A 22,219-nucleotide genomic window follows, 5' to 3' on the forward strand; every position below is an offset into this window, starting at 1 on the left:
ATAGTTTAAAACATAAATAAAAAACCTATTTGTAAACGAGAAGATGTTATAAATTTTGGGAGGAATTTTGTAAATAAATTTTATCATTACGTAAATGATTAACGTAAACGTAAATATTAATGTTAATTTCACCAATCATTATCCCATTCAATCGTCAGCCAGTAGATGGCGTTTACCGTGTACAAAACAGCATTTTGTATTTTTGTATTTGTATTTTTAGATTCTAACATGTAATAAATGTTGCCTTAAAATATACTAAAATAAGTGCTTCTTTAGTGGAATTAAAACTTCGCAAAAATTATCTTTACCAATTTCTACCCCAACTCCCCAAGTCACTCGTCAGTCGTCAACTCGTCAGCAGTCCTGCGTGTTTCCGCAATAAGAGCTCTTTTCGACTGTTTAGCCCCCTATTCTGCGGGATTCGATTTTGTTTTTTTTTACGACACGCTGCGCCGTGTTTCCCGAAGTGTGTGTGTTGCACATGGTTTCGGTGATTTAGTCGTAATCTTAAGAATAAATAACGTAGACCAATTGATACATTAAAATAGGCACATTTTTATTACTGTAATTAAAATGAGTGAGAGCACAGAAATTCAAATAAAAAAAGAAAAAGATGTAGAAGAACTTCAGATTAAGGAAGAAAGTGAAATTAATCCTATTCAAGCCAAGAAGGAAAACGAAATTGATCCTATTCAAATCAAGAAGGAAAGCAAAATTGATCCTATTCAAATCAAGAAAGAAAGTGCAATTATTCCTATTCAAATAAAGAAGGAAAACGAAGCTGATCCCAATGAACTACAGATCAAGAAAGAGTATGAACAAAATGTTATTAATTCAAATTATTACTAATTAGTTTTTTTTTCAGGTATGTTTTGAGCATTCGGGAAAGAGTTCTCTGTACGGATTTGCTATCTGCAAAGGATCGTGTATTGATTGATGGTGCAGATAACTCTAAATCAAAAGAAAATGATACAGACACAATAGTTAAAGAAGACTTGAAACTAATATCGGTCAAATTGAAGGGTCAGAACAAAAACCGTCCACCTCCAATGAGATTTGACATCACTGAAAGAATATGTCCTTCATTGGTTGATGTTGCAGAAGATGAAGAACCAAAAGTATGTCCATACAACCCAACTTGCCGTTACAGACATGATGTAGTAGAATATATGAAGGAAAGGAAGCCTGACATGTTACCTGGAGGATGTCCAAACTATCAGTCTAGTGGAAGGTGTTCTAGGGGTATAAGCTGTCTGTTAGGTGATGAACATGTGACACCAGAAGGGAAAAACAAAATTAACCCAAATCCAACCAGTCCTGGTTCTGAATACTTCAACTTCTTATCCAAGGATCTCCAAAAATCACTCAGAAAGAAAACCTACAACTTCAAGAAAGCAGAGAGTTTTGTAAAAAAGAACAATAAAGATCAAGGTAACAGTAACAACAAGGATAAGAAGGAAAAGATTACTGAAGCAAATGGAGAATCCATCAATGTGAATGCTGTGGCATTGAAAGTAGAGCCCAATAGTGAGAGTTCAGAAGTTGAAGAACCATCAGCCAAGAAAATTAAAGTAGAAATTACTGGCCCAATTACTAATGAAGATATCACATTGAAAACTGAAGAAAAGAAAAAGGTATTCAATAACATGTTGTTGATATAGTTGTTGTTTTAATAAAGGCATTCAAAATAGATTGATTGGAGGGGTAAATTGTACCTGGCTCCCTTGACCACGGTAGGAAATCTACCGTTTCGAAGGTTGTGCAAAGCTCTGGGAGCTGATATTACTTGTGGTGAGATGGCCATGGCTGAAACACTAGTCGGAGGAGGGCAACAAGAATGGGCCCTCGTGCGCAAACATAAGTCTGAAGATCTTTTTGGAGTACAGGTAATAGTGGTTTATTTTGTTGTTTTTAACATACAATTACCGCTAATTTTTCTTAGATCTGTGGCGCTAATCCATACATTCTGGGAAAATGTAGCCAACTGCTTGAAGAGAACACTGAAATTGATTTCATTGACCTTAATCTTGGCTGCCCAATCGACATGGTGTATCAAAAGGTACAAAGTATTCATTGAGTTTTTCGAAGTGTTTGGTTAATAACTCAATTGTAAATTTAAAAAACAAAAAAACAGGGAGCGGGCAGTGGCTTAATGCGTAGGAGGGGACCTTTGGAATCGTCTATCAAGACCATGTCACAATTGCTCAAGATCCCGTTTACTGTTAAAATGAGAATGGGCGTCTATACAGACCACCCATTTGCTCATCAATTAGTAGAAAAATGTCGGGATTGGGGTGTCTCTATGGTGACTGTACACGGTCGTTCCCGTGAGCAACGTTACACACGTCTCGCCGACTGGGATTACATAGGAAATTGCGTCAAAGCCGCTGATCCTATGCCCATATTTGGAAACGGAGACCTGATGTCTTACGAAGACTATGAACGAGTAGTGGATCAGAGTGGGGCTGCAGGTAAAAATTGTTTAGATAAAGATCCCCCTTCATGAAGTGCCTCTTGGTATAGATTTCAATTATTATTATGTGTCTTATTCCCGTAGGCGTAATGATCGCTCGTGGGGCTTTAATCAAACCTTGGATTTTCACTGAGATAAAAGAGCGTAGGCATTGGGACATCAGCTCTAGCGAACGGTTTCAGTATATGAAAGGTACATTCCTCTGTTATCATTAGTAACGTTTATGTGAAACTTCCGTTGACATTTCCGTCTTGTATTTATTTAGACTTTTGTAACTATGGCCTTGAACATTGGGGTTCGGATTCCCAGGTAGAGTAACTATTTCCAGCGTAAAAATGATCCATTAATCAAGCGCTTGAATTGCTTCACCTAGGGTGTGGAGAGAACACGAAGATTCCTTTTAGAGTGGCAGTCATTTGCTCATCGCTATGTTCCCGTTGGTTTACTGGAAAGGCCGCCGCAAAAAATGAATCTCCGTCCACCCCCTTTCAGAGGCCGTGATGACCTGGAGACGCTACTGGGTTCACCTAACGCAGGAGATTGGGTCCGTATTTGCGAAATGTTCCTTGGACCAGCACCTGACGGGTTCCAGTTCTTGCCAAAACATAAAGCCAACTCGTGGAAGTGAGCATAATCATTCACATCCATTTTCATGTTTTTTGCTAGTTCAAAGCAAATACTAACCAATGGGGAAAAAAACTAGTGTGCACCAGTCTTCGCCCGACTTGAACTATCTTGTTGTACGTCATTGAGACAGAAAACTAAACTTAAGTTCAATCCTTATTCAAACATCACAAAATATTTTGAAGATATTAAAAAAACTAGTGTGTACCAGTCTTCGCCCGACTTGAACTATCTTGCTTTACGTCATTGAGACAGTAAACTAAACTTAAGTTCAATCCTTATTCAAACATCACAAAATATTTTGAAGATATTATTGTCGGCACTCGGCAGTTTGTACCAGATCTTTCTTACTGAACGGCGACTTCGTTGACCTTCACGATACATAACTTTTAATCAAGAAAAAGTATCGCAGTGTATTTTCATCGCCTTATCTCCCGCCCCTCTTGTCATCAGGTAATCCCACGCGATTGTTTGTTTTCTAACTGGTGCTGCTATAAAGAAGGTGAGTATATCCGTCGTCAAATTGATTTATTTAACTTAAAAGAGCACTTGAGATCGCGAATATTTGCACAGTTATTAATTGAGTTCTGTGTAACGTTCGGAGATCGAAGCAAAACGACATAGACAAGTATGAAAACACAAAATGGGAAGAACGCGCGTGGGAGGGACTTTGAAAACGTTAGACACTTTACATCTTCCTGACCAAGTCACCTACAGCGAATTGCAGGTAAAAATTCATTTTTAAATACATTTAAGATTCGGAACTCATGTGAAACGGTGTTTCGAGTCGCCATTCGTTTGAACGGGCCACATGCACTCGCAGCCCGAATGAATTTCTTTTGTAAAAAGCGTCCAACATGATGTTCCAATTTTCCTTTTTGCTAACTGAATGGTTTTGGTGCGTTGAACGCAAGTCAATCCCGACTGTAGACAAATCTGTAAATTCGTTTAACGTAAGTGGCATTACAGTTGGATCTCTCAAATGTAATCGAAAGCCAATCTAGTACCTGTGAACCGTCTTGATGTCCGCGATGATGTAACTTGTTGGCAGTGTGCTTGCACTCAATCGAATGATAAAATGGGGGTCGAAACTCGTAGTCTGGTTCGTGAAGATCCACTCTTTGATTAATAGACTGGCAAAGCGGCTGATAGTCCTGAGATGTCGCAGCAGAAATGTAAGACAACAATGGTTTCGTTAGGCCTAAACTGAATTTGATGGTTCGAAAGTAAAGTTTTTGTGTACCGGTAACGATTCACGATCACGAGTCAAAGTTGGACGCCAATTACGGTTGATGGTGTTTTCTCCGTACACTTCATTTTTCTGTATAACAAGTTTGAGCATTTTAAACCAAAGTTTTACCAACTGGTTTTTAGCAGGGGACTTACCCGAAATGGAATGGCTGCCACAGGACAGTAAATCCACTGGACGAAGATCAAGAAGAAGAACAAAAATTTGTTTTTGGGGACGATTGGAGCCATGGCTACTGCTACCGCTGACACTTGTTTCAACTATCCTCGAAGTTGGGGAGACGTATCCGAGAATATATACCCCGGCAGCTCCAGCGTGACGTCTGACTTTTCCGTAAGGCACCTGACACCATATTGTTTGAACGAGGCCAGTGGGAATTTCCAAACGTTAGTATATATATATTCACAAGTTTTCATCTCGCGTGTATATGTGTGGGCTAAAGGCTGCGTATGGCACTGTTCTAAAACTGCTACTTGTGGGTGGGGCAAACGAGGAGGGGAAACTGGAGACTTCGTGTAGGTTGGTTATTTATCTAATATCTCTTCCAAACGCCATTATAACTGACAACATCACCGAATTCGAAACTAGACTTTCAGCCTATCGTTCACGTGATGCCCATGCCCTCCTGTTGAAGCTGACCAGACTTTTGTAGATTGCCTTGGGTTTTTATTAATGGAAAAGGTAATCCTAGCCGGCTGTACTCAGAAACAGGATGCAATGAAGAATGCGCGTGACGCAAAATGAGCTGCCCTTGCATATATATAAATTATTAAGTGCCTGCCTACGTTTAATTTTGGAAATTTTCCCCCGCAACAGATTAGACGTTGTTATGCAATAAGTTGGGCTGAACTCAATACGATGACCCTTGCACCTGTTTTTCATTGTTAGTCCTCAGTATAAAGTAAATGTCACAATCAGTAAACCAAAAGGAGTTGCTTCTAGATCGGGTTAAAACTGTCTGGATTGACGATAAGATTTATTTTTCCACTTTACAAGTCGTTCGACAAACAACAAATAAGCTACACTATACATGAGACACATTCTTATCAACGATTCAGACATGTAAGCGTCCTCATTATTCTTCAAATAGGTGATGTCTGGTGGGTGCCATTGACAGAGTTCGGCAGTTATGTTTTGTTGAGACGGAATGGTAATCCGCAGACTGGCTCGTTCTGGTTCGAATAATCTCCACACAAATGGAGTAAATATTGGAAATGGCGCAGACGCAGTAAAAAATATCACGGGAATCTCCTGACCAAAGGAATCACGTTTCGATAATCAGTGAACATCGCAGGTCTGCGTGATAGGAAAAACCCTGTGATTACTCCTCCTTCTTGTATACTAAAATGCTATCTAATTCTATCGATTGTTCCTCGATGCACGATAACGTCAACAACACACCAGATTGATCAGACTTGTGTCAATATTGACATTTTTATCCGTGATCAGGTAAATTTGGACGTATCATGTAAACGAATGATTACATATATTTACTACCCGATATGTGGAACGATATTTTTACTTTTTTGCGTGCTCGTTTCGTCAAACGCAAATTGTATTAACAAGCGATCCACGATTCAAGTAGACCAAAATCCCGGAGCGGCTTTCCAGATCTAAATCCGGAAACGCCCTTAAAAATATATAAAAAATATGGTCATGTTCGTCTCTGCACGCCGGATTTACCTGCGTTTGCAGAAAGACGAAATTCCCGCCCGTTTACGAGATATTAAGCGTTAAAGTGTGGGTTTTTTGAATTTTGTCAGAAATGGGGGGTGCTTTTACATCGCTTTTCGGAAAAGCGGGGGAGCTAGAGTAAAAACTAATTTTATAGAAAGGTTTATTGCTATGTCAACAACCAAAATCCAAAAGGAATTTTCTTTCCGGATTTTATTGGTTGAGTTATGACTAATTTCCTGAGAGGCTCATTTTTCCCTTTTCCCTCTCTGTCTGGCAGCCATTTTTATTGTACTCTCCTCCGCGCCCCTTGCGGAAGCCAGCTTGGTTCCTATAAATATGAAGGCCGATATGACTTCTATGGGTCTAAAATGAAGGCCAACAGATAAAACCTTCTGCTTGCTTCCGCAAGGAGCGCGGCGGAGAGTACAAAAAAATGGCTGCCAGACAGAGAGGGAAAAGGGAAAAATGAGCCTCTCAGGAAATTTGCCATATCTCAACCAATAAAATCCGGAAAGAAAATTCCTTTTGGATTTTGTTAGTTGAGATAGCAATAAACCTTTTTAAACAATTAGTTTTTTCTATAGCTCCTTCGCTTTTCAGAAAAGCGATGTAAAAGCACCCCCCATTTCTGACAAAATTCAAAAAACCCACACTTTAACGCTTAATATCTCGTAAACGGGTGGGAAATTCGTCTTTCTGCAAACGCAGGTAAATCCGGCGTGCAGAGACGAACATGACCATATTTTTTATATATTTTTAAGGCGTTTTCCGGATTTAGATCTGGAACGCCGCTCCGGGATTTTGGTCTACTTGATTCGTGGATCGCTTGTTAAAAAAAAATTTTTTTTCTCAGTAAAATGGCGATCCGAAAAAGACCGCCAAAATCAACAAAGAATGTTATATGGTTTATCGACAGATGGCAGCGGTGTCAAGCTTCTTTGCCCCCCTCCCTCTAGCTGGTGTGTTATGTGTATTCATGGTCGAAAGAGAAGTTTTCCACTAGATGCTTGTGGATATTAGACTGGCTGGAAGAACTGGTGGGTGTCCCTGGTAGTTGTTGAAAGGAGGAAAAGAGACGGAATAAAGTACGAGGACTTCACACTCCGCCCTTGAGGTAAGTCACTAAATATGACTGACCTAATCTTGTAGTGATTTAAAAGAATTGGTTTGTCGTGTTGTCGATGACGACAAGTTCGGACGTGCCTTGTGCTAGCTGTGGAAGTGCATCTTATACGTGTGTTGTGAACGCCCCACACGAAGAAACGACGAACGTGTGTGTTTGTGTGCTGTTTTCCAACAATTTTATAATATTCACCCTCCCTCGTTTCTTTTTATTTCCCCAAAAAGTGTTGATAAAAAAAGCTCAGCTGCCCACACTGTTCCAACGATTTTGGCATTCTTCCGGATGTGGCCCTTTTTCTCTGTCGTATTTTGACTTGGACGCCCTTTGTTTGGTATAATTATATTCCTTAATTATTTCTAAATTTTTGACCAAGGGAAAACGTTTCGAACGAGTTAAAAATGATTTCTTAAGAACGTTGAAATGTGGAGGCCATGCCTCATTATGTTTTGTGTTCCGGTTGAGACAACGTCTCGAAACGTTTTTATGGAAACGTGGATTTTGTGCTCATAGATATCTGTGTTTGTGTGTTGCCAGTGGAAATTTTGGGTGTGTGTCAGTGCATTCAAAAATAGGAAATCACAAGAGAGTTGCTTTCGACATAACACACACACACACACAAGTCTTTAAAAAACCCTCAGCAAAGCAACAGCAGCCATGTTGGTTATTGGTTGAAAGGTGCCTCAGGGTTTTGGGAAGTTTTTCCTGGCGTTATTTTCCTACTCATTTTTCCCTTATTTTTAATTCCAAGAGCACTCGAGCATACACAACGAGAGAGAGACAAAAATGCGGAGGAAACGATTCCCAGCTTTAATTTTCAAGTTGTTTTATATTTCACTTTTCATTTCCTCTCTCTGGTGGCCATCTAAGACCTAGCAGACAAACACACACTAAGTAACCTTGAAAGTTTTTGTTGTCGTCCTTCATCAATTAGATTCGAAAACTGGTATTTCGACTTGTAACTGGTGAATGTCGTTCTTCTGTGTTTTCATTTTCGATGGTGACTTTGACCCTTTTTCTTTTCCTTTTTTGGCAAATTTGTTTTCATGTCGATTTTCTCCCCAAATTTGGTTGCCACGACATTTGCCGGTTGTTTTTCTTTTCCATTGTGGCCGTTCCCGGCATTTTCCATTTCCACTTCCCCCCCTCTCTTTTTTCTATTTGATGATTACATTACATATTCGGCGTTTCATGGTTGTTTAGGGGAGGGTTATTTTCGAAGGCTGCAACGTGCTGCCATCTAGCGTCAGTCAGGGTTACTCGTTTGCAATTGTTGTAGGGGTCATTCGCCCCTTTCTATTTCATGTCCAAACAAAACAAAAAAACGTGACACATCTGCGCCTTACCTCCCCATACATCCCCACATTTCCACCACTGACATGGGGGATTCTTTTAAAAACAAAAAAAGTAAAAATCTGCTCTCAATTTCGAAGCGGAAAACAACTTTTTCCCCTCCGAAAAACTTTCCTATCAACGACTAAATCAACAGAGATAATAATAATAATGCCTGTCCTGGGGTCAACGTTTCAAGTAAACACCTTTTTCAGTTTCTTTTGTGATGGTTTTTTTTTTCTTTCTTTCGGCGGGTAACAAACAACAAAATGCCAATCATTTAATAGCTAAATAGAAGAACCAGAAACCTTGGAGACTCATTAAATAGGAATCTCTTGGAACCGGATTCTCACTCTTGCTAGAAGAACAACTTCTTATTTCCACGAGAGATAAAAAGGAATCGTCTGTGTAGCAAAAATGGTCGAGTAGTCGAGTGAGGAATTTCGAGTTGTTCGTTTGAGTTGCCTAGAGAATTTTTCCGAAAGGATTCCGGTTTCGTCCCTTTTTTTTATTGATTAATTTATTTTAAAATAAATAAAATAAAAGTAAAAAAAAAAAAAAAAAAGGTTTTTAAAAAATATGAGTTGGGAGGGCGTTGCGCCTTTGTTCTTCTTCTATTTCTTACCCCCCGCACAAAATAGATATGCGCCCCCACCGAAACTCTCCGTGAGACCATTGCACTTGTGTGTGTGTGTGAGTGTATAGCAGCAGCAGCATATTGATCCTAGCCCGAGGCTACACAACACACAAACACCATACTCCGGGACCCGACATTTTTCTTTTTACCCCTCGTGAGAGAGAGAGAGGGTGGGGGTATTATATATCGAGAGACTTTGCAGTAGAGGGAGAGAGAACCATTTTATTTTTTTATTAAATAATAAATAATATTAATGTCGACTTTGTTTTAAAATGATCTCCAATTTCTTAAATGTTCCTTGTCGTTGGAGTAGATGGACATCCGGAGTGGTTTTTTGATTGTGGACGTTGGTGCGTTGTACGCAAAGTTGAGGCGACTAAAAACTTTTGAAATGTTGATTTTCAGATTGGGATTTGGGAAAAGAGTTTTTAATTTTTTGTTAGTTAAAAAAAAAAATTTAAAGGGTTTATTGTACAGAGCAGCAGTAGTGCCTTGGTGGTGGTGATGGTGGCGGCCAGTCCTCTCTCTCTCTCTCCCACCGACGCTTTTATTGATCCAGACCTACGGCCAACCCCACATCTGGGTTGAGCACCCCCTCGGATTTTATCCCTCCATCTTGGGTTCGATCCGTCCGTCTATGAGTTTTAACATCCCCCCTCCCGAATCCTCCATTGTGTGACGACACGATCGATAGTTGTCGTCAACACACACGACCAAGAACCCCACCCCATCCTCCCTCCCCCTAGAGTCTTCTGAATCAATGAGGGAAGAGAGGACTTTGTCTTTTCGTTCGTGGAAGAAGCGAAAAAGGAACCGATTTTTTGAAAAAATAATCACGAAATTTTTTGCCATTTAAATTCTAGACCGACGCTCCATCTTTCGGCCGAACGTGAATTTTATTTTTCATCAAGTTTTGTTAGAAAAATCTGGGGATTGAGAAAATGAGTTTCAATCTGAAAGGGAGGAAGAAAAAAGGGAGGTAGTAGGAGGAGTCTGAGTGTAATAGTTCCCGTAGGGGAAGAGAGAGAGTTGGAAGAGAGGGGGGAGACCGTGAGGGGCGTTCGGGTGTAGGGGCGGCCATTTCCACCGAAACGAGCCAGTCGGCTGCCAACCTGCCTAGAGGGTTGTTGGTTGTTTGTTTCAACAGGAAAAACGAAAACATTAGTATTTCTTTTTTTCCTTCTCCACCGATATTATTCCAACCCGGGAAAGGCTCACGCACAACGATCGTGTCAAGGACAGCAACACCACTACCAGCGTCTCTCTGGAAAAACTTTTTCCCTATTGTGGTCTCCATGGTGATGTTTCCGTCCATCCAACGATTCAACGGGCATTTGTGCTGTGGGAGAAAGAAAAGCAGTAGTCGCTGGGTTGTTTGGACGATTGTTTGCTAACTAAAGTGTCGGTTGGTTGCGCCGATTCCTTTGGAGAGCCAAAGGAGAGTTAGAAAGTGACCTTTTTATTTTACACTCGAAAATTCATGGAAAGTGAAAACGACCAAAAAATACAAGAAACAAAAAAGAACTGAGCGGCGCTTTCTAGTGTAAATTCGAAAGAGAAAAGATATCTCGACTTTTTAACCATTCTAGTGAAAACCAGCTCTGACCGTGTCTCTCTCTTTTTTCTCGGTCGTCAAGTGCAATTCCCTTTCGAAGGGAAAGACCGTAGAGTTTGTTGGGCAGCAGCAGCAGCTACACAAGTGTATGTGTGTTTGTGGTATCTTCTTCCCTGCCCAGCGAGAGAGAGATATACTTTACTAAATATCAGATAACTATTTTTCTTTTTGGGTGAAGACAACCGTCTTTTGTGTATATGTGCCGTTGTGTAATCATTTCCGCTGTGGGAACAAACAATGGAGACGAGGTAAGCGGACGGTATTTTTTGATGTTTTGTTCCCCTACGTATTCCTTGTGTGGCTTCTTCTTATCCTCGGTTTCAACAACGGAAGTTGGCCACGCTGGAAGATGGATATGTTGAAAAAGAAAAAAGTGGAAGAAAGTTTACACCCCTGGGTGTGTGTGTATGTCCGTCGGAGCAAAAGTATTGATTCGCTATCGACTTTTGGGGTCTGCGAGTCGACTACGGGAGTCGACTCCGCGCGTATACATTTTCCCTATTTTAGCCCTACACACACACACACACTCCCCCCCTTCTCCACTTCCTCTTCCACCAGACTTTTTTTTCCGTTTCTCAATCGATATGGCACACGCAGCTCACTCCTGCTCCTCACTGGCAAAGAGGGGGAGGTTGTTATACGTGGTGGACGAGGGGTGCAGGAAATATTTCTATTCTTCTTTATTAGGGAATCTTGTCCGAATCCATTGACCCCGCCCTTGTACGCCAAGGATTTTTTCAGGGAATTTCACCGACCCAAGTTTCTTTTTCTTTTTCTTTGCATCATTAAACAGAAATTGGGATGATGATATTTTTGAAAAAAAAAGTTTTGCTCAACAGAGAAAACCCCCCTATCCTCCCCCATGTGAAAACAGCTGCTTGAACCTGGTGCAGCTGCTCGGCCCTGGGTGGTGGCGATGATGAAGAGCATACACACGTAAAGAAAAAAAGAGACCAGCTGTGTTTTGGGCTTGATTCGGGATGTATTTTTCGACCCGTGGTGGATCTTTTTTAAAGGGCGAACCAACACACAGACACACACACACGACATGGCCAAGGCCCGTGCTGCTCACGAGCACTACCCCACCCCCCCGGAGGAAAGAGAAAAAAGAAGGGTGGGATGTGGGATAGAATGTTTGGTTGGGTCGGTACGCAATGGAGGAAATATCATGCGAGATAACACGTTTACAAAAAAGAAAGAACCTGAGTCAGAGCTAGAGAGAGAGAGAGGCTTTTTGAGTAGCCAACAGACTCCCCCCCTCGGGCACTACCGTCTCTTTGTCCCGATGCTGGTGGTTGGGATACTACAGTTTGTTGTGTTCCAGGAGTTGGTGAGGGAGAACACAGTAAGGCCGGAGAAATTGCTGGTGGACCTTAAAGGTTTCCAGAAGAAGAAGAACGAAGAAGGGCCAACCAGGCCAATCTGGTGAAAAGAAAAAGTTGTATAAAGAGGTCACGAAGAAGAAGAAGAAAAAAAACCCCGAGAAAACGGGAAACTCGTTTTTTTTTTCTACTTCTTCTTCGTGTATAAATATCCCTATACTGTGCCTATAGCCTTAGAGGGTTATTTTGGAGAGCGTGAATATAATTTTTTTTCTACTCCTCCACATAGACCCAAAGGGCTTCTTCATCCGTCCGCTCCTTCTCCCTGTCGGAGTAAATAACAAACAGCTGGGCACAGAGATAAAAAAAAAACCTCTCTCTCCTTTTTCTTTTTGTCGAAAAATGAGTTTTAATCTTATCTCTCTCTATTGTGCGTGTTGTTTTTATTTTACCGGTTGTGAACGAGGGTGAGAGAGAGAGAGAGAGTCTGGTTACGTGTTCAAATGGATTTTCAATGTTAGGAAAGAGAGAGAAAAAGGCCCACCAGTCAAACCTTAGTAGAGGTCTCCCCCCCCCCTCTCCTCCCTTTTTCTCTCTTGTTTTGACGTTGGGAGTTTTTGGTGGTGGGGAAACTTGCGCATCCGGTGTTCCAGCCGGAACAAGTTTGAAGCAGATGATCGTCGTAAATAAGGGGCTTCCCGTCAGTTGTTTGTTTGGATGTCGAAAGAAAATTCGTGCAGCATTTTTGAATATTGATATTTTTTTTTCAAATTTTTTATTTTATTTTTTTCTCATTTGTTTGTTTTGCTTTCGATTACGATCCAGTAGGTATCGCAGTAATCGCTCGGGCGGAATCCTCGGCCAACAACAGAGCGCAAGCGCCAGTAGCACCGCTAGTAGCAACAATTCCGCCAGTTCATCGTCTGGGGTGTCCATAACCTGGACTAGGAGTTGCCAGGTAATATTCGATGGTTACATAAGAATTTGATTTGTGGATGTGTCAATCAATAATTTTATGCATTGATTTTCTTTCATTTCCAGGCAACTTGCAGCAAGCAGCCTTGTTTAAGCTGCGCGGGCAATCCTTTGTTGACGCCCAGCAGTCAAAGTGGTGGTGGTGGTCCAGCCGCAGCAGCAGCCGCAGTTGCAGCCGCTGCATCCGCAGCTGAAACGGAGCATCGTATTTACTTGCGCAGTCACCGGCAGCGACGCAATCAACAGCTGCTGCAAATCCAACAACAACAGCAACAGCAGCAGGTCGCCAATTTAACCCTGCGTCCATGGACGCGGTCCCGTGCGCAGCAGGTGCTGCACCACTATCAGCTTGAGCAACTTCACCCGTCTCACACCGGTATACTATATCTTATCATTGCGTTGACATGTTTATCTTTTTTTCTACCGTTATGAAACCTCAATCACCTTTCTCTTTCTAATGATTGTGATTAGGTGTCGTCTACTTGACTAATCCGAGCGAGCGGGCCGCCAGCAAAACAGGAATACCCTTGGTTCAGCAACTACCGCCACCGCCGTTACCACAACAACAGCAGCAACAACAACAACAACAGCAGCAGCAGCAACAACAGAACGTCAGATTGGCCTTGGCCGCTGTCACCAGAGCCTCATCATTGCCCACGGGTAAGACGATTTGAAAGTTTGTTGTACTTCGTTGATTCGGTTATTGGTCGACAACTTGAGCTGACTTGTACCTTTTTCTTCTTCTTCTTCTTTCTCCCATCTTCTTCTTCTTTGTGCTTCATTCCTTCCGTCTGTCTTGTCACCTTTTTTAAAAAAAAGTACGAAATCAAGTTAGTCCGCGCCGCAAATGAAATCGAACGGATCCAATCAGTCAAATTAATTTTTAATTTTTCCTTTTCGTTTGTTTTGCAGGTGTGGACCGGCGTCGCGTGACGCGTGGGATGACAATGGGTCAGAAGGTATCTGGCGGAGTTAAAGGTCTCAGCGGTCGGGAAGGCAGTCACTCGTCGCTGGGCGGAGCCAAACCATCCAATTCTCGGCATGAAATGCCACACGATTTTACTAAACCTTCGCGGCTGGAAGCTCTGCTCGACATGCCGCCCACTTCCAGGTATATACACACATGTCAATCGATATACACTCAATCAACAGTGCAATCATGAATTTTTTAAAAATAACCAAACCAAACAGGGAAGTGGAATTGAAGCATGCGTGGAACGCGGACGACCGGTCGCTCAACATCTTTGTCAAAGAGGAGGATCCGTTGACGTTTCATCGGCATCCAGTGGCTCAGAGTACGGACTGCATCCGCGGCCGCGTCGGTTTCACGCGCGGTCTCCACGTCTGGGAGCTCAATTGGTCGACACGCCAGCGCGGCACTCACGCCGTCGTCGGTGTCGCCACCCTCACCGCCCCTCTCCACTCGGTTGGCTACCAGAGTTTGGTGGGCAGCAACGACCAATCGTGGGGCTGGGATCTTGGCCGCAACAAACTCTACCACGACTCGAAAAACCAAGCCGGAACCACTTACCCGGCCATCCTCAAGTCGGACGAGAATTTCACCGTCCCAGATTCGTTTTACGGTGAGAGAATTTCGATGGCAGTACGCGACCGAGATTTTGTGTGATGTTGTGTGCGTGTGTGTGTTTGTTTGCGATAACCATCAACCACTTTCTCTTTTTTTTTCTTTTTCTCCTTGCGAAAAATAGTCGTTTTGGACATGGACGAGGGAACGCTAGCCTTTGTCGTCGATGGACAGTACTTGGGCGTGGCCTTCCGAGGTCTCAAAGGCAAGAAACTTTATCCCATCGTCAGCGCCGTCTGGGGGCATTGTGAAATTACCATGAAATACATAGGAGGACTCGATCGTGAGTTTTGACCACTTTTACCTTTTCTCTTTTTGGATCATTTTCGTAATTATTTGATTGATTTTTTCCCTAGCTGAACCGTTGACATTGACAGACCTGTGCAGGCGAGTGGTTCGACAAACGGTGGGCAAACAGCGACTCGAGAGGCTGGACGAGCTCAACTTACCGCCGGCTCTCAAGAGTTACTTACTCTATCAACACCGGCGATGATCCGTACCGCATCGCAGATGAAGTTGTCCATCAATCAACTCTCTAGAAAACAAAAATACCAGAAGAAGAAAAAAACAAACAAAAAAATAAGGCGATTTTTTAAGGAAAAGGAGGGCCCATGAAAACGGTTTACAAAGAACAATTTTTCTCTTTTTATAAAGGAGCTCTTTTGAAATTTGAGCTCGACGATTTCCAATCTCACTTGACACGTCAGTGGAATACAGATCCTGAGAAGAAGGAATTCCCCCCTCCCTTTTTAACCAAAATACTGTTTTTTTAGAAATTTTTAAAAATGAAACAAAAAATGACCATCATCTGATCACACACCCGACCCCCGTGGATATAAAAGTGTTGTCTGCCTCCTTTAATTTTTGCCTATTTTTTAAAAAAATCATCTGTCGGTTCCGTTTTTTTATTTTTCATCTTTTCCGACCTCCTCCTCTTCCGCCAGACTCTTTTTTATGTGTAAAACGTTGGAATGATTTTTTGTTTTGTATGTGTCGTGTGTGGGAGAGGGGAGGGTAATTAGGAACCCGGGAGCTCAAAATTGAAACAACAAGAAGAAGGAAAATATTTCACTCCTTTATGTTTTTTAAAAAAGAAAATCATCTTTTTTTTCTTTGGTTCGGAAAAAAAAAACTTATTTTTCTTTTTATGTAATTTTTCCCTCCCCAACACATTTTTGTTTTATGTGTGTGTCTGTGTGGATGTTTGCGAGACCAAAAGAATTCTTTTGTTTTATCTTTGTTTTCTTGTTCCGACACGGATCCCATTTAGACGCAACCCCCAATCCTCCTCATTGAAAAAAAGATTGACAACGTTGTCAGGCGTGTGTATGTGTTATGCGGCATGCCAAATTTGTGTAATTCGGAATCTAATGCTGCTCGCAAGAAAAGAAGGAAAAAGAAAAAAGAAGCATTTTTTTATTGTATGCATGTGTGCCTGTATGTGTGCTGTATTGTACGTCTTTCCCAATTTTTATTTTACAAAAATCGACCGTGTGAATCTGTCCTCCCCTCTCCACTTTTCCTTTTTTTGTTTTGAATTACGAAACTTGAAAAAGCAGCGAGTAATAATCGAAATGCGATTCTCCTTTTCACAAATCTCGTGTCTTGTGTCTTGACAAAAAAAGCCTCGTTTCCCTCCACAAAAAAGAAAGAAGAAAAGTATCCAAAAAAACACTTTTTACAAAAAGAAAAATCATTCTGTTTATTTTTTTTTTTTCGTCCAAATTTATATTTTTTAATTTCTTTGGCTGGCATTTTTTTTTTTTTTAAATTACCATTTATGAGTCAAGCGACTCTCGATTTATTTTGAAAAAAGAAAAAGCTCGTTTCAATTTTTCTAATTTTTTTCCCCCAACCACCCCGCCCACCACCCTCAATCGTGTTTGAACCTCCCTCCATACAGGACTAAATCAATATTATCCGTGTGCTGTGTGCGTGTGTCATGAGTCTGGAGGAAAACCCCACAAAAAATGACGAAATCCGGAAAGATAAAACAAAGAAAAATGAAACAAAACAAAAAAAAAAAGAATCGATTGAATCTAACGAAATTAAAAAGAAAAGAAACATAAGAATCTCCTCTTTCATTGATCCCTTTTGTCCTCAATCCACTTGGCATTGACTGTAGATTTTGTGGCAGTCGGCTAAATTTCGGCCGTGAGCAGCAGCCACAGTGAAGGTTCCTTCCGGATAGGATGATGATTGGAAGTGTTCCAGAACGGCTTCGCTATACATTTAAAAAGTAACAATGTCAACAAGATTGTTTTTTTTTGTTTTTTAAAAACTAGTTCTTTTTTTCTCGGTTGCCTTCAGAAGAAATTAAAAACAAAAGTTTTTACCTGCTCAGTTTGCCAAAGACTTTCCCCATTTGGCCGTAGTTCGATGTCAGACGTCGATTGGCTAAACAGATGGACCTTTGAGCGCAGACCAGAGGCCGTTTGTTATCACCATGTTCGGTGAACTCGCTCTAATTTTTAAAAGATTTTGTCATTGATTCTCAATCCAAAGACAAATAATTAGATTCAAATTACTAGAAGCGGGAGAACGGTGGCGACGATTTCGTAATTCAATGTTTGAATTCCTCCTTGGCCGAGATTGGAAAACCATTCCCGAAATGGATCTTGAATAGATTTCTTCTTCCGGCCACTGGCAGCCGTCGTCGTTATTTGATTCAGAATGTCCTAAAAAATTGAATCGGAAGGTTAGATGATTGAAGTATTTGTGGAACGCGAATCACAGAATCATTCCCGTGCAAACAAGGATGAAAGGATTAATAGGTGGAAATTAATACCGACCCGCAAGAGATTGATCAGAAGCAAAAGTCCCAGTAAAGCTACCGCATTGCTGCCATTTGACCTATTAGAATCAAGAAAAAAGGAGCCATTGATATCTAATTGGTATTTTCAGTTTGTTAAGCAGAGAAGAAGAAGATTTCAGGGCGTGGCTAGTGAAAAACTAATGCAATCACTTGTGTGATGACCTCAGACCTGCCTTTATTGGTTTTTACCTGGATCAAATTGAGTAGGTAAAGGAATCCCAACAGAGAAACGGCCGAAGTGTTTAACCTAATTTTTATGATACATCAATTTCATTTTGAAAACAAAACTGGCACTTGACTCGGTCGGATCAAAGTATCGATTTCTTGATAGTAAACAAAAATATTGAATTACATACCCGTGTCCGTAACCTCCTCCCCCGTGTCCACCGTAACTTGCTCCTCCGTGGCCATAGCCTCCTCCGCTAGATCCGCCTCCGCCGTAGTTTCCTCCGCCGTAGCCCCCGCCCCCATAGCCTCCACCTCCGTAAGAAGAAGCGGCCGGTTTCAAGTCGGTGGATCTCGATGATTGAGAACTCGTTTCATCGTCTGTCGTCCAATCAAATTGATTATATCAATTATTTAATTTAGAATGTAATTCAATACTTACTCGACGTGATAGCTGAAAATGTAGCCGAATGATCGGTTAGTCCGACCATTTGACGCCAGGCTTCGTCAGGGTCGTACGTTCCCGAATCTCCACTCACGATGACGACGACGAGCAGAGGAGATAACCACAACTGCATCTTGTTACTTGACTTGTCCTCGATCCGAATTGATATCACGTCGAGGGACCATCTTCCCTCTACTATTTATAGGGTTTCTCATAATGCCCAGGTAAAAATATTTCCGTTAAGGTGAAAGGACTGACAAATAAAAATTTCTTTGTTTGAATTCATTTGAATTATTTTGATCGTCACGTCTCATCATTGTTTCGATCCTTATTCTGTATTTTAAATCTCTTGAATGCGAGTTATAACGGGCGAGAGTAGCGAACGTTGACCGAACAACACATTGCCGCATCAACGTTGAACAAAGATGGACGTCACGGTGTTGACATTTAAGAATGAAAAAAACACAAGAAAGGAAACATAACGGGGCAACTCAGGTTGTCGTAATGTCTAGAGAAATAAAAGAGAGTTAGGCAACTAAGAACAAGAATTAAATCAAACGAATACCAGCAGAACACAACAGAATTAAAATTGTGATCGTTTGCCGCCAATTCAATCGTGTTGCCAAGCTTTTAATAGCATTGGTTTATTAACAACGATTTAAAATTATTTTTATGATGCAATAGAAATTTGTATTTTTTTTTTTTACTTGTAACTTTTTCAATGGTTTTGTTTTTCCGTGATGGTGGCGATGAGCTCGAGAAAACATTTCCCTCCAGGGCTAAATGCGTTGTTCAGCCATGCCGCCAAAAATCGACGGCTAGCGTTCTTCATTTGTCTACGTTGTTGTTGCCTAGGGGGCTAGCGGTGGCGCTGTTCCTCCACGGCGCCATCTATCTCGCTGGTGCCAGGCAATAGACTCCGAATTGTCTTTCCCGTGCCGCTCGTGGCAGAACGTAAGTATTGAATTGATATTCTACCTTTTTCCTTAGTCTTATTTCGCATATTGATATCGGTAATTGTAGTCATTTTATTAGCCAAAGTTTCCTTTACAAATTTGTGTTCACTTTAATCGTGTTGTTGACGTCTGTATTTCTGGAAGTGTGTTTTTTTCGGCTTGGTAAACGCTGGTGGTCGAAGAAGGAATGACACATGGCACATGAGGTTACTTTGGGCGCCATGTTGGGATTTTAACCGGCCTTTTCCACATATTTTTGTTGCATATTCATTAGCCTACAGTATTGTTCTCATGTAATTGGATTCTATATCCTTATTCCTTTTTTTCAGTTATATTTCTTTGAGTATTTAGTACTGTTGTCAAATTAAACTTAACGCCGTTGTAATAACTATAGTAGTCAGCTGCTGCGGCAGTGATCAATATAGAAGATAGTACTGAAATCGTTACCCCGTTGATGTGAATGTTTCTAATCACTTTCTTTTTGTCACAGTGATTCTATATATCCATTCCCCTGAACTTGTACAACATGGCAGAGCTTGAAGACACTCAGTTCGAGTCAGGGGATTCTGGAGCTTCAGCAACATTTCCCATGCAATGCTCTGCTCTTCGCAAGAACGGTTTCGTCATGTTGAAGGTGATTATATAATAATATATATTACTTTAATCTTCATTGTACTTAAAGTGAATTTCATTTAAAGGCAAGGCCTTGCAAGATTGTTGAGATGTCCACATCCAAGACTGGCAAACATGGCCACGCCAAGGTTCACATGGTTGGTATCGACATTTTCAATGGCAAGAAACTTGAAGATATTTGCCCTTCCACCCACAACATGGATGTCCCTGTTGTCAAGAGGGAGGATTTCACTGTAATATGAAATCTCAACTTTAATTTTGTTAGTTTGGAATTAACTGAGTTTTTGTTATAGCTCATTGACATATCTGGTGATGGTTTTCTTTCAATGATGAATGACAACGGAGATTTGCGTGAAGATCTCAAGGTTCCAGAAGGAGACTTGGGTAATCAAATCAGGACTGATTTCGAAAACGGTCGCGAACTGCTGGTAAGCTAATTTTATCCTATGCGATTTATTGTGTAATTTGATATTAAAATTGGATGTATAATCACCTGTCTTTTCTTCTATAGTGTACCGTTTTGAAAGCCTGCGGCGAAGAGTGTGTGATTGCCGTTAAAGCCAACACAGCTGCCGAAAAGTAATTCACACAAATTTGTGAAGTTTCACTTCCAACTGGTTACCAATAAAAATGGAGAGAAACACAAAAAAATAAACGGGAAACAGCTGTGGATATTGGATTTAAATTCTACTTTCTTTCTTTTAATTTTGCCTACTACCGATTGATGTAAATCGTGGGGAGAAATGGGTATCTTAACCTTGTTGCCTCGTTTCATTGGATAAGTCCATCTCTTGTTCTGGTTTATTATTGCCTCCCCCGTTCGACCCAATGGGTCAATAGACAGACTTGTTAATGAACACTACGCTATTCTGCAGTTGATTGCAAGATAGTTGTTTAACCTAAACCTTACTCATACCCATTTCCCATGCAGCAAAACGAAAGAGTTCAATAAACCAATTTCAAGCACTTCAAAAATAATGGAGCCTTACAAATTTAACAGATTTTACTTCAAACTTTTATTTTCCAATCACTCAACATGTGAATTGAAGCAAAACGGGCAACAACTTGATTGGGTAATGGATGTTATACTTTACAGGAGGGGAAAAACTTGGTTGAATAAGGGAAATAATAGGAAAATGCAATTTATAATATTATGTATCAGTTAAGGATCGCTTTTTCCTTGTCTTTTCTGCAAAGCATTAGCCAGATCTTCGCTGAAAGCCTGCTTTTGCTTTTGATCGGCCAAAGGCTGAATGGAACGCAGCCCGTTGACAATATCCTTAGTCTTACCGAAGTAAATTTCATTCAAAGTGTGCCTAATTTTGTTCTCCATATCTTCGACAAGACGACCCATGTTTACGATGTGCGACGTAGGCTCGCTTACTGTTCCGTCTTGCTCCATCTAACACGAGAGAAAAAATCGGTTGAATTTAAGGGAAATATCTCATGGTCATAAAAGTAAACAATAATATTACCTGACGCGTTAAACTTCCACCAAGGTTCATCGTTCCGGAACCGGGACGACTGGTCTGCAGCCATAGCATGACTGTCGACGTAAGCTTATAGTGAGCCGAACGGCCGGTAGACTTTTCTTGCACTTCAATGACATGAATCGAATCCCAGCACCCTTTAATATTTCGAGCGCCATCACCAGCTCGTTTTATAAGAATGACTCCAGCAAATCCATGATCCAGGTCCCATAGGTACACAGAGGAGACTCCACCCTCAAAATACATCTGACGGTATTGATCAAATGCAGCATTGGCCTCTACTTCCAATCTACGCAGCCTGTCTGTGGGCAGTGTTCCATCTTCAAGAGGTGGTTCATAGGTGTTGCTCCATGGAGAACTGACAGATCAACATTTGTTATTATTAGGGTCAAGTTTTCAACACAACTGTAAATACTGTTACCGATAAGAATCTCCATCACGGTTATAATCACAGAGAAGATAATCTTTTCCTTCTCTCTTATCACGTGCAATTTTAAGTGGTTGATCCACTGATGATAGAAGATCCTCACACAGTTCAGGAACTAGGTCAATCAGGTCACTCAGGTTTTTTTCAATTTGCTGGGGAGGGAGACGTCGCATTAAGTCCAACGCTCGGTTCAATTGCTCCTCCGTCTGCAGAAACAAATAACAAGAGAAATATTATTAGACAAGTCAGATGTCAAATAAAATTTTCACTCTGAAATTGGAGGTTTAATACTGGCTGAAAATATGAATAAATTCGATTTTTAACTTACCATTGTTCAAAATGGACAGAAACGACAAACTTTTGTGATAATAAAATGGAACTGAAAAGGATTTCCGGCCTTTTTTCCCAGGAAAAACCAAAAAATGGGCGAGGTGAAAAATGAGTGGCGGTGACAAACAGAAATGTATGTTCTGAATCCGAAGTTGCGCTAAGCAATGAAAATCTCTGCCTGGGAAATTAAAAAACGGTTGCGGATTCGAATTAGAATTCGAGATAAATCCACATAATAAATTACGGAAGTGTTACTGGTTATTAAATAAGAGCTGAGAATATTTTAAAAACAATTACAAAAACGATTTTTCTTTAAAATCAATCAAGTTTTGATCAATCTCGGATAGGC

The 22,219-nt window shown here is 41.0% G+C and overlaps 6 protein-coding genes across 12 annotated transcripts; 3 read left to right on the forward strand and 3 right to left on the reverse strand.

The window, feature by feature from the left end:
- The first annotated feature begins 326 nt into the window (after window positions 1–326).
- LOC124314032 (tRNA-dihydrouridine(47) synthase [NAD(P)(+)]-like) lies at window positions 327–3,162 on the forward strand. 2 transcript variants are annotated; one of them, XM_046779000.1, is made up of 9 exons: window positions 327–732; window positions 766–812; window positions 866–1,634; window positions 1,692–1,886; window positions 1,943–2,059; window positions 2,135–2,471; window positions 2,558–2,665; window positions 2,739–2,782; window positions 2,847–3,162. In XM_046779000.1, the coding sequence occupies exons 1-9, from the start codon at window positions 574–576 to the stop codon at window positions 3,099–3,101; spliced, it is 2,031 nt and encodes a 676-aa protein (XP_046634956.1). In that variant the 5' UTR covers window positions 327–573; the 3' UTR covers window positions 3,102–3,162. The 2 variants fall into 2 exon arrangements, with proteins under 2 accessions (XP_046634956.1, XP_046634955.1); XM_046778999.1 differs by having other exon boundaries at window positions 328–812.
- Window positions 3,163–3,608: 446 nt separating this feature from the next.
- On the reverse strand, window positions 3,609–5,842 carry LOC124314275. Its single transcript, XM_046779438.1, has 4 exons — window positions 4,484–5,842; window positions 4,341–4,418; window positions 4,105–4,251; window positions 3,609–4,033 (listed from the first exon to the last, which is right to left on the reverse strand). Exons 1-4 carry the CDS (start codon window positions 4,574–4,576, stop codon window positions 3,863–3,865), a joined length of 489 nt encoding a protein of 162 aa, XP_046635394.1. The 5' UTR covers window positions 4,577–5,842; the 3' UTR covers window positions 3,609–3,862.
- A 1,542-nt stretch (window positions 5,843–7,384) lies between these two features.
- On the forward strand, window positions 7,385–16,569 carry LOC124314090 (protein gustavus-like). 4 transcript variants are annotated; one of them, XM_046779117.1, is made up of 8 exons: window positions 7,385–7,477; window positions 12,878–13,007; window positions 13,091–13,400; window positions 13,496–13,684; window positions 13,937–14,135; window positions 14,216–14,607; window positions 14,734–14,892; window positions 14,966–16,569. In XM_046779117.1, the coding sequence occupies exons 5-8, from the start codon at window positions 13,966–13,968 to the stop codon at window positions 15,100–15,102; spliced, it is 858 nt and encodes a 285-aa protein (XP_046635073.1). In that variant the 5' UTR covers window positions 7,385–7,477; window positions 12,878–13,007; window positions 13,091–13,400; window positions 13,496–13,684; window positions 13,937–13,965; the 3' UTR covers window positions 15,103–16,569. The 4 variants fall into 4 exon arrangements, with proteins under 4 accessions (XP_046635073.1, XP_046635072.1, XP_046635070.1 ...); XM_046779116.1 differs by having other exon boundaries at window positions 7,386–7,477; window positions 12,875–13,007; XM_046779114.1 differs by lacking the exon at window positions 7,385–7,477 and adding an exon at window positions 10,201–10,975 and having other exon boundaries at window positions 12,875–13,007.
- On the reverse strand, window positions 16,469–18,699 carry LOC124314225 (putative lysozyme-like protein). Of its 3 annotated transcripts, none has more exons than XM_046779366.1 (6): window positions 18,032–18,697; window positions 17,781–17,970; window positions 17,402–17,462; window positions 17,138–17,287; window positions 16,946–17,073; window positions 16,469–16,833 (listed from the first exon to the last, which is right to left on the reverse strand). In XM_046779366.1, the coding sequence occupies exons 1-6, from the start codon at window positions 18,165–18,167 to the stop codon at window positions 16,710–16,712; spliced, it is 789 nt and encodes a 262-aa protein (XP_046635322.1). In that variant the 5' UTR covers window positions 18,168–18,697; the 3' UTR covers window positions 16,469–16,709. The 3 variants fall into 3 exon arrangements, with proteins under 3 accessions (XP_046635322.1, XP_046635323.1, XP_046635324.1); XM_046779367.1 differs by lacking the exon at window positions 17,402–17,462 and adding an exon at window positions 17,614–17,671 and having other exon boundaries at window positions 18,032–18,696; XM_046779368.1 differs by lacking the exon at window positions 16,469–16,833 and adding an exon at window positions 17,614–17,671 and having other exon boundaries at window positions 16,963–17,073; window positions 18,032–18,699.
- Window positions 18,700–18,864: 165 nt separating this feature from the next.
- LOC124314276 (eukaryotic translation initiation factor 5A) lies at window positions 18,865–20,295 on the forward strand. Its single transcript, XM_046779439.1, has 5 exons — window positions 18,865–18,988; window positions 19,481–19,624; window positions 19,689–19,856; window positions 19,917–20,051; window positions 20,135–20,295. Exons 2-5 carry the CDS (start codon window positions 19,517–19,519, stop codon window positions 20,204–20,206), a joined length of 483 nt encoding a protein of 160 aa, XP_046635395.1. The 5' UTR covers window positions 18,865–18,988; window positions 19,481–19,516; the 3' UTR covers window positions 20,207–20,295.
- Window positions 20,296–20,624: 329 nt separating this feature from the next.
- On the reverse strand, window positions 20,625–22,039 carry LOC124314214 (F-actin-capping protein subunit beta-like). The gene is made up of 4 exons (XM_046779355.1): window positions 21,869–22,039; window positions 21,535–21,746; window positions 21,099–21,471; window positions 20,625–21,025 (listed from the first exon to the last, which is right to left on the reverse strand). The coding sequence occupies exons 1-4, from the start codon at window positions 21,869–21,871 to the stop codon at window positions 20,786–20,788; spliced, it is 828 nt and encodes a 275-aa protein (XP_046635311.1). The 5' UTR covers window positions 21,872–22,039; the 3' UTR covers window positions 20,625–20,785.
- Window positions 22,040–22,219: the final 180 nt, after the last annotated feature.

This window comes from Daphnia pulicaria, chromosome 10, assembly GCF_021234035.1.
Source record: "Daphnia pulicaria isolate SC F1-1A chromosome 10, SC_F0-13Bv2, whole genome shotgun sequence".
Lineage (NCBI taxonomy): Eukaryota > Metazoa > Arthropoda > Branchiopoda > Diplostraca > Daphniidae > Daphnia > Daphnia pulicaria.

What these genes read in the sequence shown, in the direction of transcription:
- LOC124314225 (XM_046779366.1), bottom strand. Translation starts at nt 18,167, where the DNA reads ATGCAGTTGTGGTTATCTCCTCTGCTCGTCGTCGTCATCGTGAGTGGA. An exon ending in ATTTTCAGCTATCACGTCGA is followed by an intron (nt 17,971 to 18,031) that starts GTAAGTATTGAA and finishes ATTGGACGACAG; the next exon opens with ACGATGAAACGAGTTCTCAA. An exon ending in TTCTGATCAATCTCTTGCGG is followed by an intron (nt 17,288 to 17,401) that starts GTCGGTATTAAT and finishes TCAATTTTTTAG; the next exon opens with GACATTCTGAATCAAATAAC.
- LOC124314276 (XM_046779439.1), top strand. Translation starts at nt 19,517, where the DNA reads ATGGCAGAGCTTGAAGACACTCAGTTCGAGTCAGGGGATTCTGGAGCT. An exon ending in ACGGTTTCGTCATGTTGAAG is followed by an intron (nt 19,625 to 19,688) that starts GTGATTATATAA and finishes TTTCATTTAAAG; the next exon opens with GCAAGGCCTTGCAAGATTGT. An exon ending in AAAACGGTCGCGAACTGCTG is followed by an intron (nt 20,052 to 20,134) that starts GTAAGCTAATTT and finishes TTTCTTCTATAG; the next exon opens with TGTACCGTTTTGAAAGCCTG.
- LOC124314214 (XM_046779355.1), bottom strand. An exon ending in CGTGATGGAGATTCTTATCG is followed by an intron (nt 21,472 to 21,534) that starts GTAACAGTATTT and finishes TTGATCTGTCAG; the next exon opens with TTCTCCATGGAGCAACACCT. An exon ending in GTGGAAGTTTAACGCGTCAG is followed by an intron (nt 21,026 to 21,098) that starts GTAATATTATTG and finishes CTCTCGTGTTAG; the next exon opens with ATGGAGCAAGACGGAACAGT.
- LOC124314032 (XM_046778999.1), top strand. Translation starts at nt 574, where the DNA reads ATGAGTGAGAGCACAGAAATTCAAATAAAAAAAGAAAAAGATGTAGAA. An exon ending in GAACTACAGATCAAGAAAGA is followed by an intron (nt 813 to 865) that starts GTATGAACAAAA and finishes TTTTTTTTTCAG; the next exon opens with GTATGTTTTGAGCATTCGGG. An exon ending in GGATCAGAGTGGGGCTGCAG is followed by an intron (nt 2,472 to 2,557) that starts GTAAAAATTGTT and finishes TTATTCCCGTAG; the next exon opens with GCGTAATGATCGCTCGTGGG.
- LOC124314275 (XM_046779438.1), bottom strand. Translation starts at nt 4,576, where the DNA reads ATGGCTCCAATCGTCCCCAAAAACAAATTTTTGTTCTTCTTCTTGATC. An exon ending in TGGCAGCCATTCCATTTCGG is followed by an intron (nt 4,419 to 4,483) that starts GTAAGTCCCCTG and finishes CTTGTTATACAG; the next exon opens with AAAAATGAAGTGTACGGAGA. An exon ending in GTGATCGTGAATCGTTACCG is followed by an intron (nt 4,252 to 4,340) that starts GTACACAAAAAC and finishes GCGACATCTCAG; the next exon opens with GACTATCAGCCGCTTTGCCA.
- LOC124314090 (XM_046779114.1), top strand. An exon ending in CCTGGACTAGGAGTTGCCAG is followed by an intron (nt 13,008 to 13,090) that starts GTAATATTCGAT and finishes TTTCATTTCCAG; the next exon opens with GCAACTTGCAGCAAGCAGCC. An exon ending in GACATGCCGCCCACTTCCAG is followed by an intron (nt 14,136 to 14,215) that starts GTATATACACAC and finishes CAAACCAAACAG; the next exon opens with GGAAGTGGAATTGAAGCATG.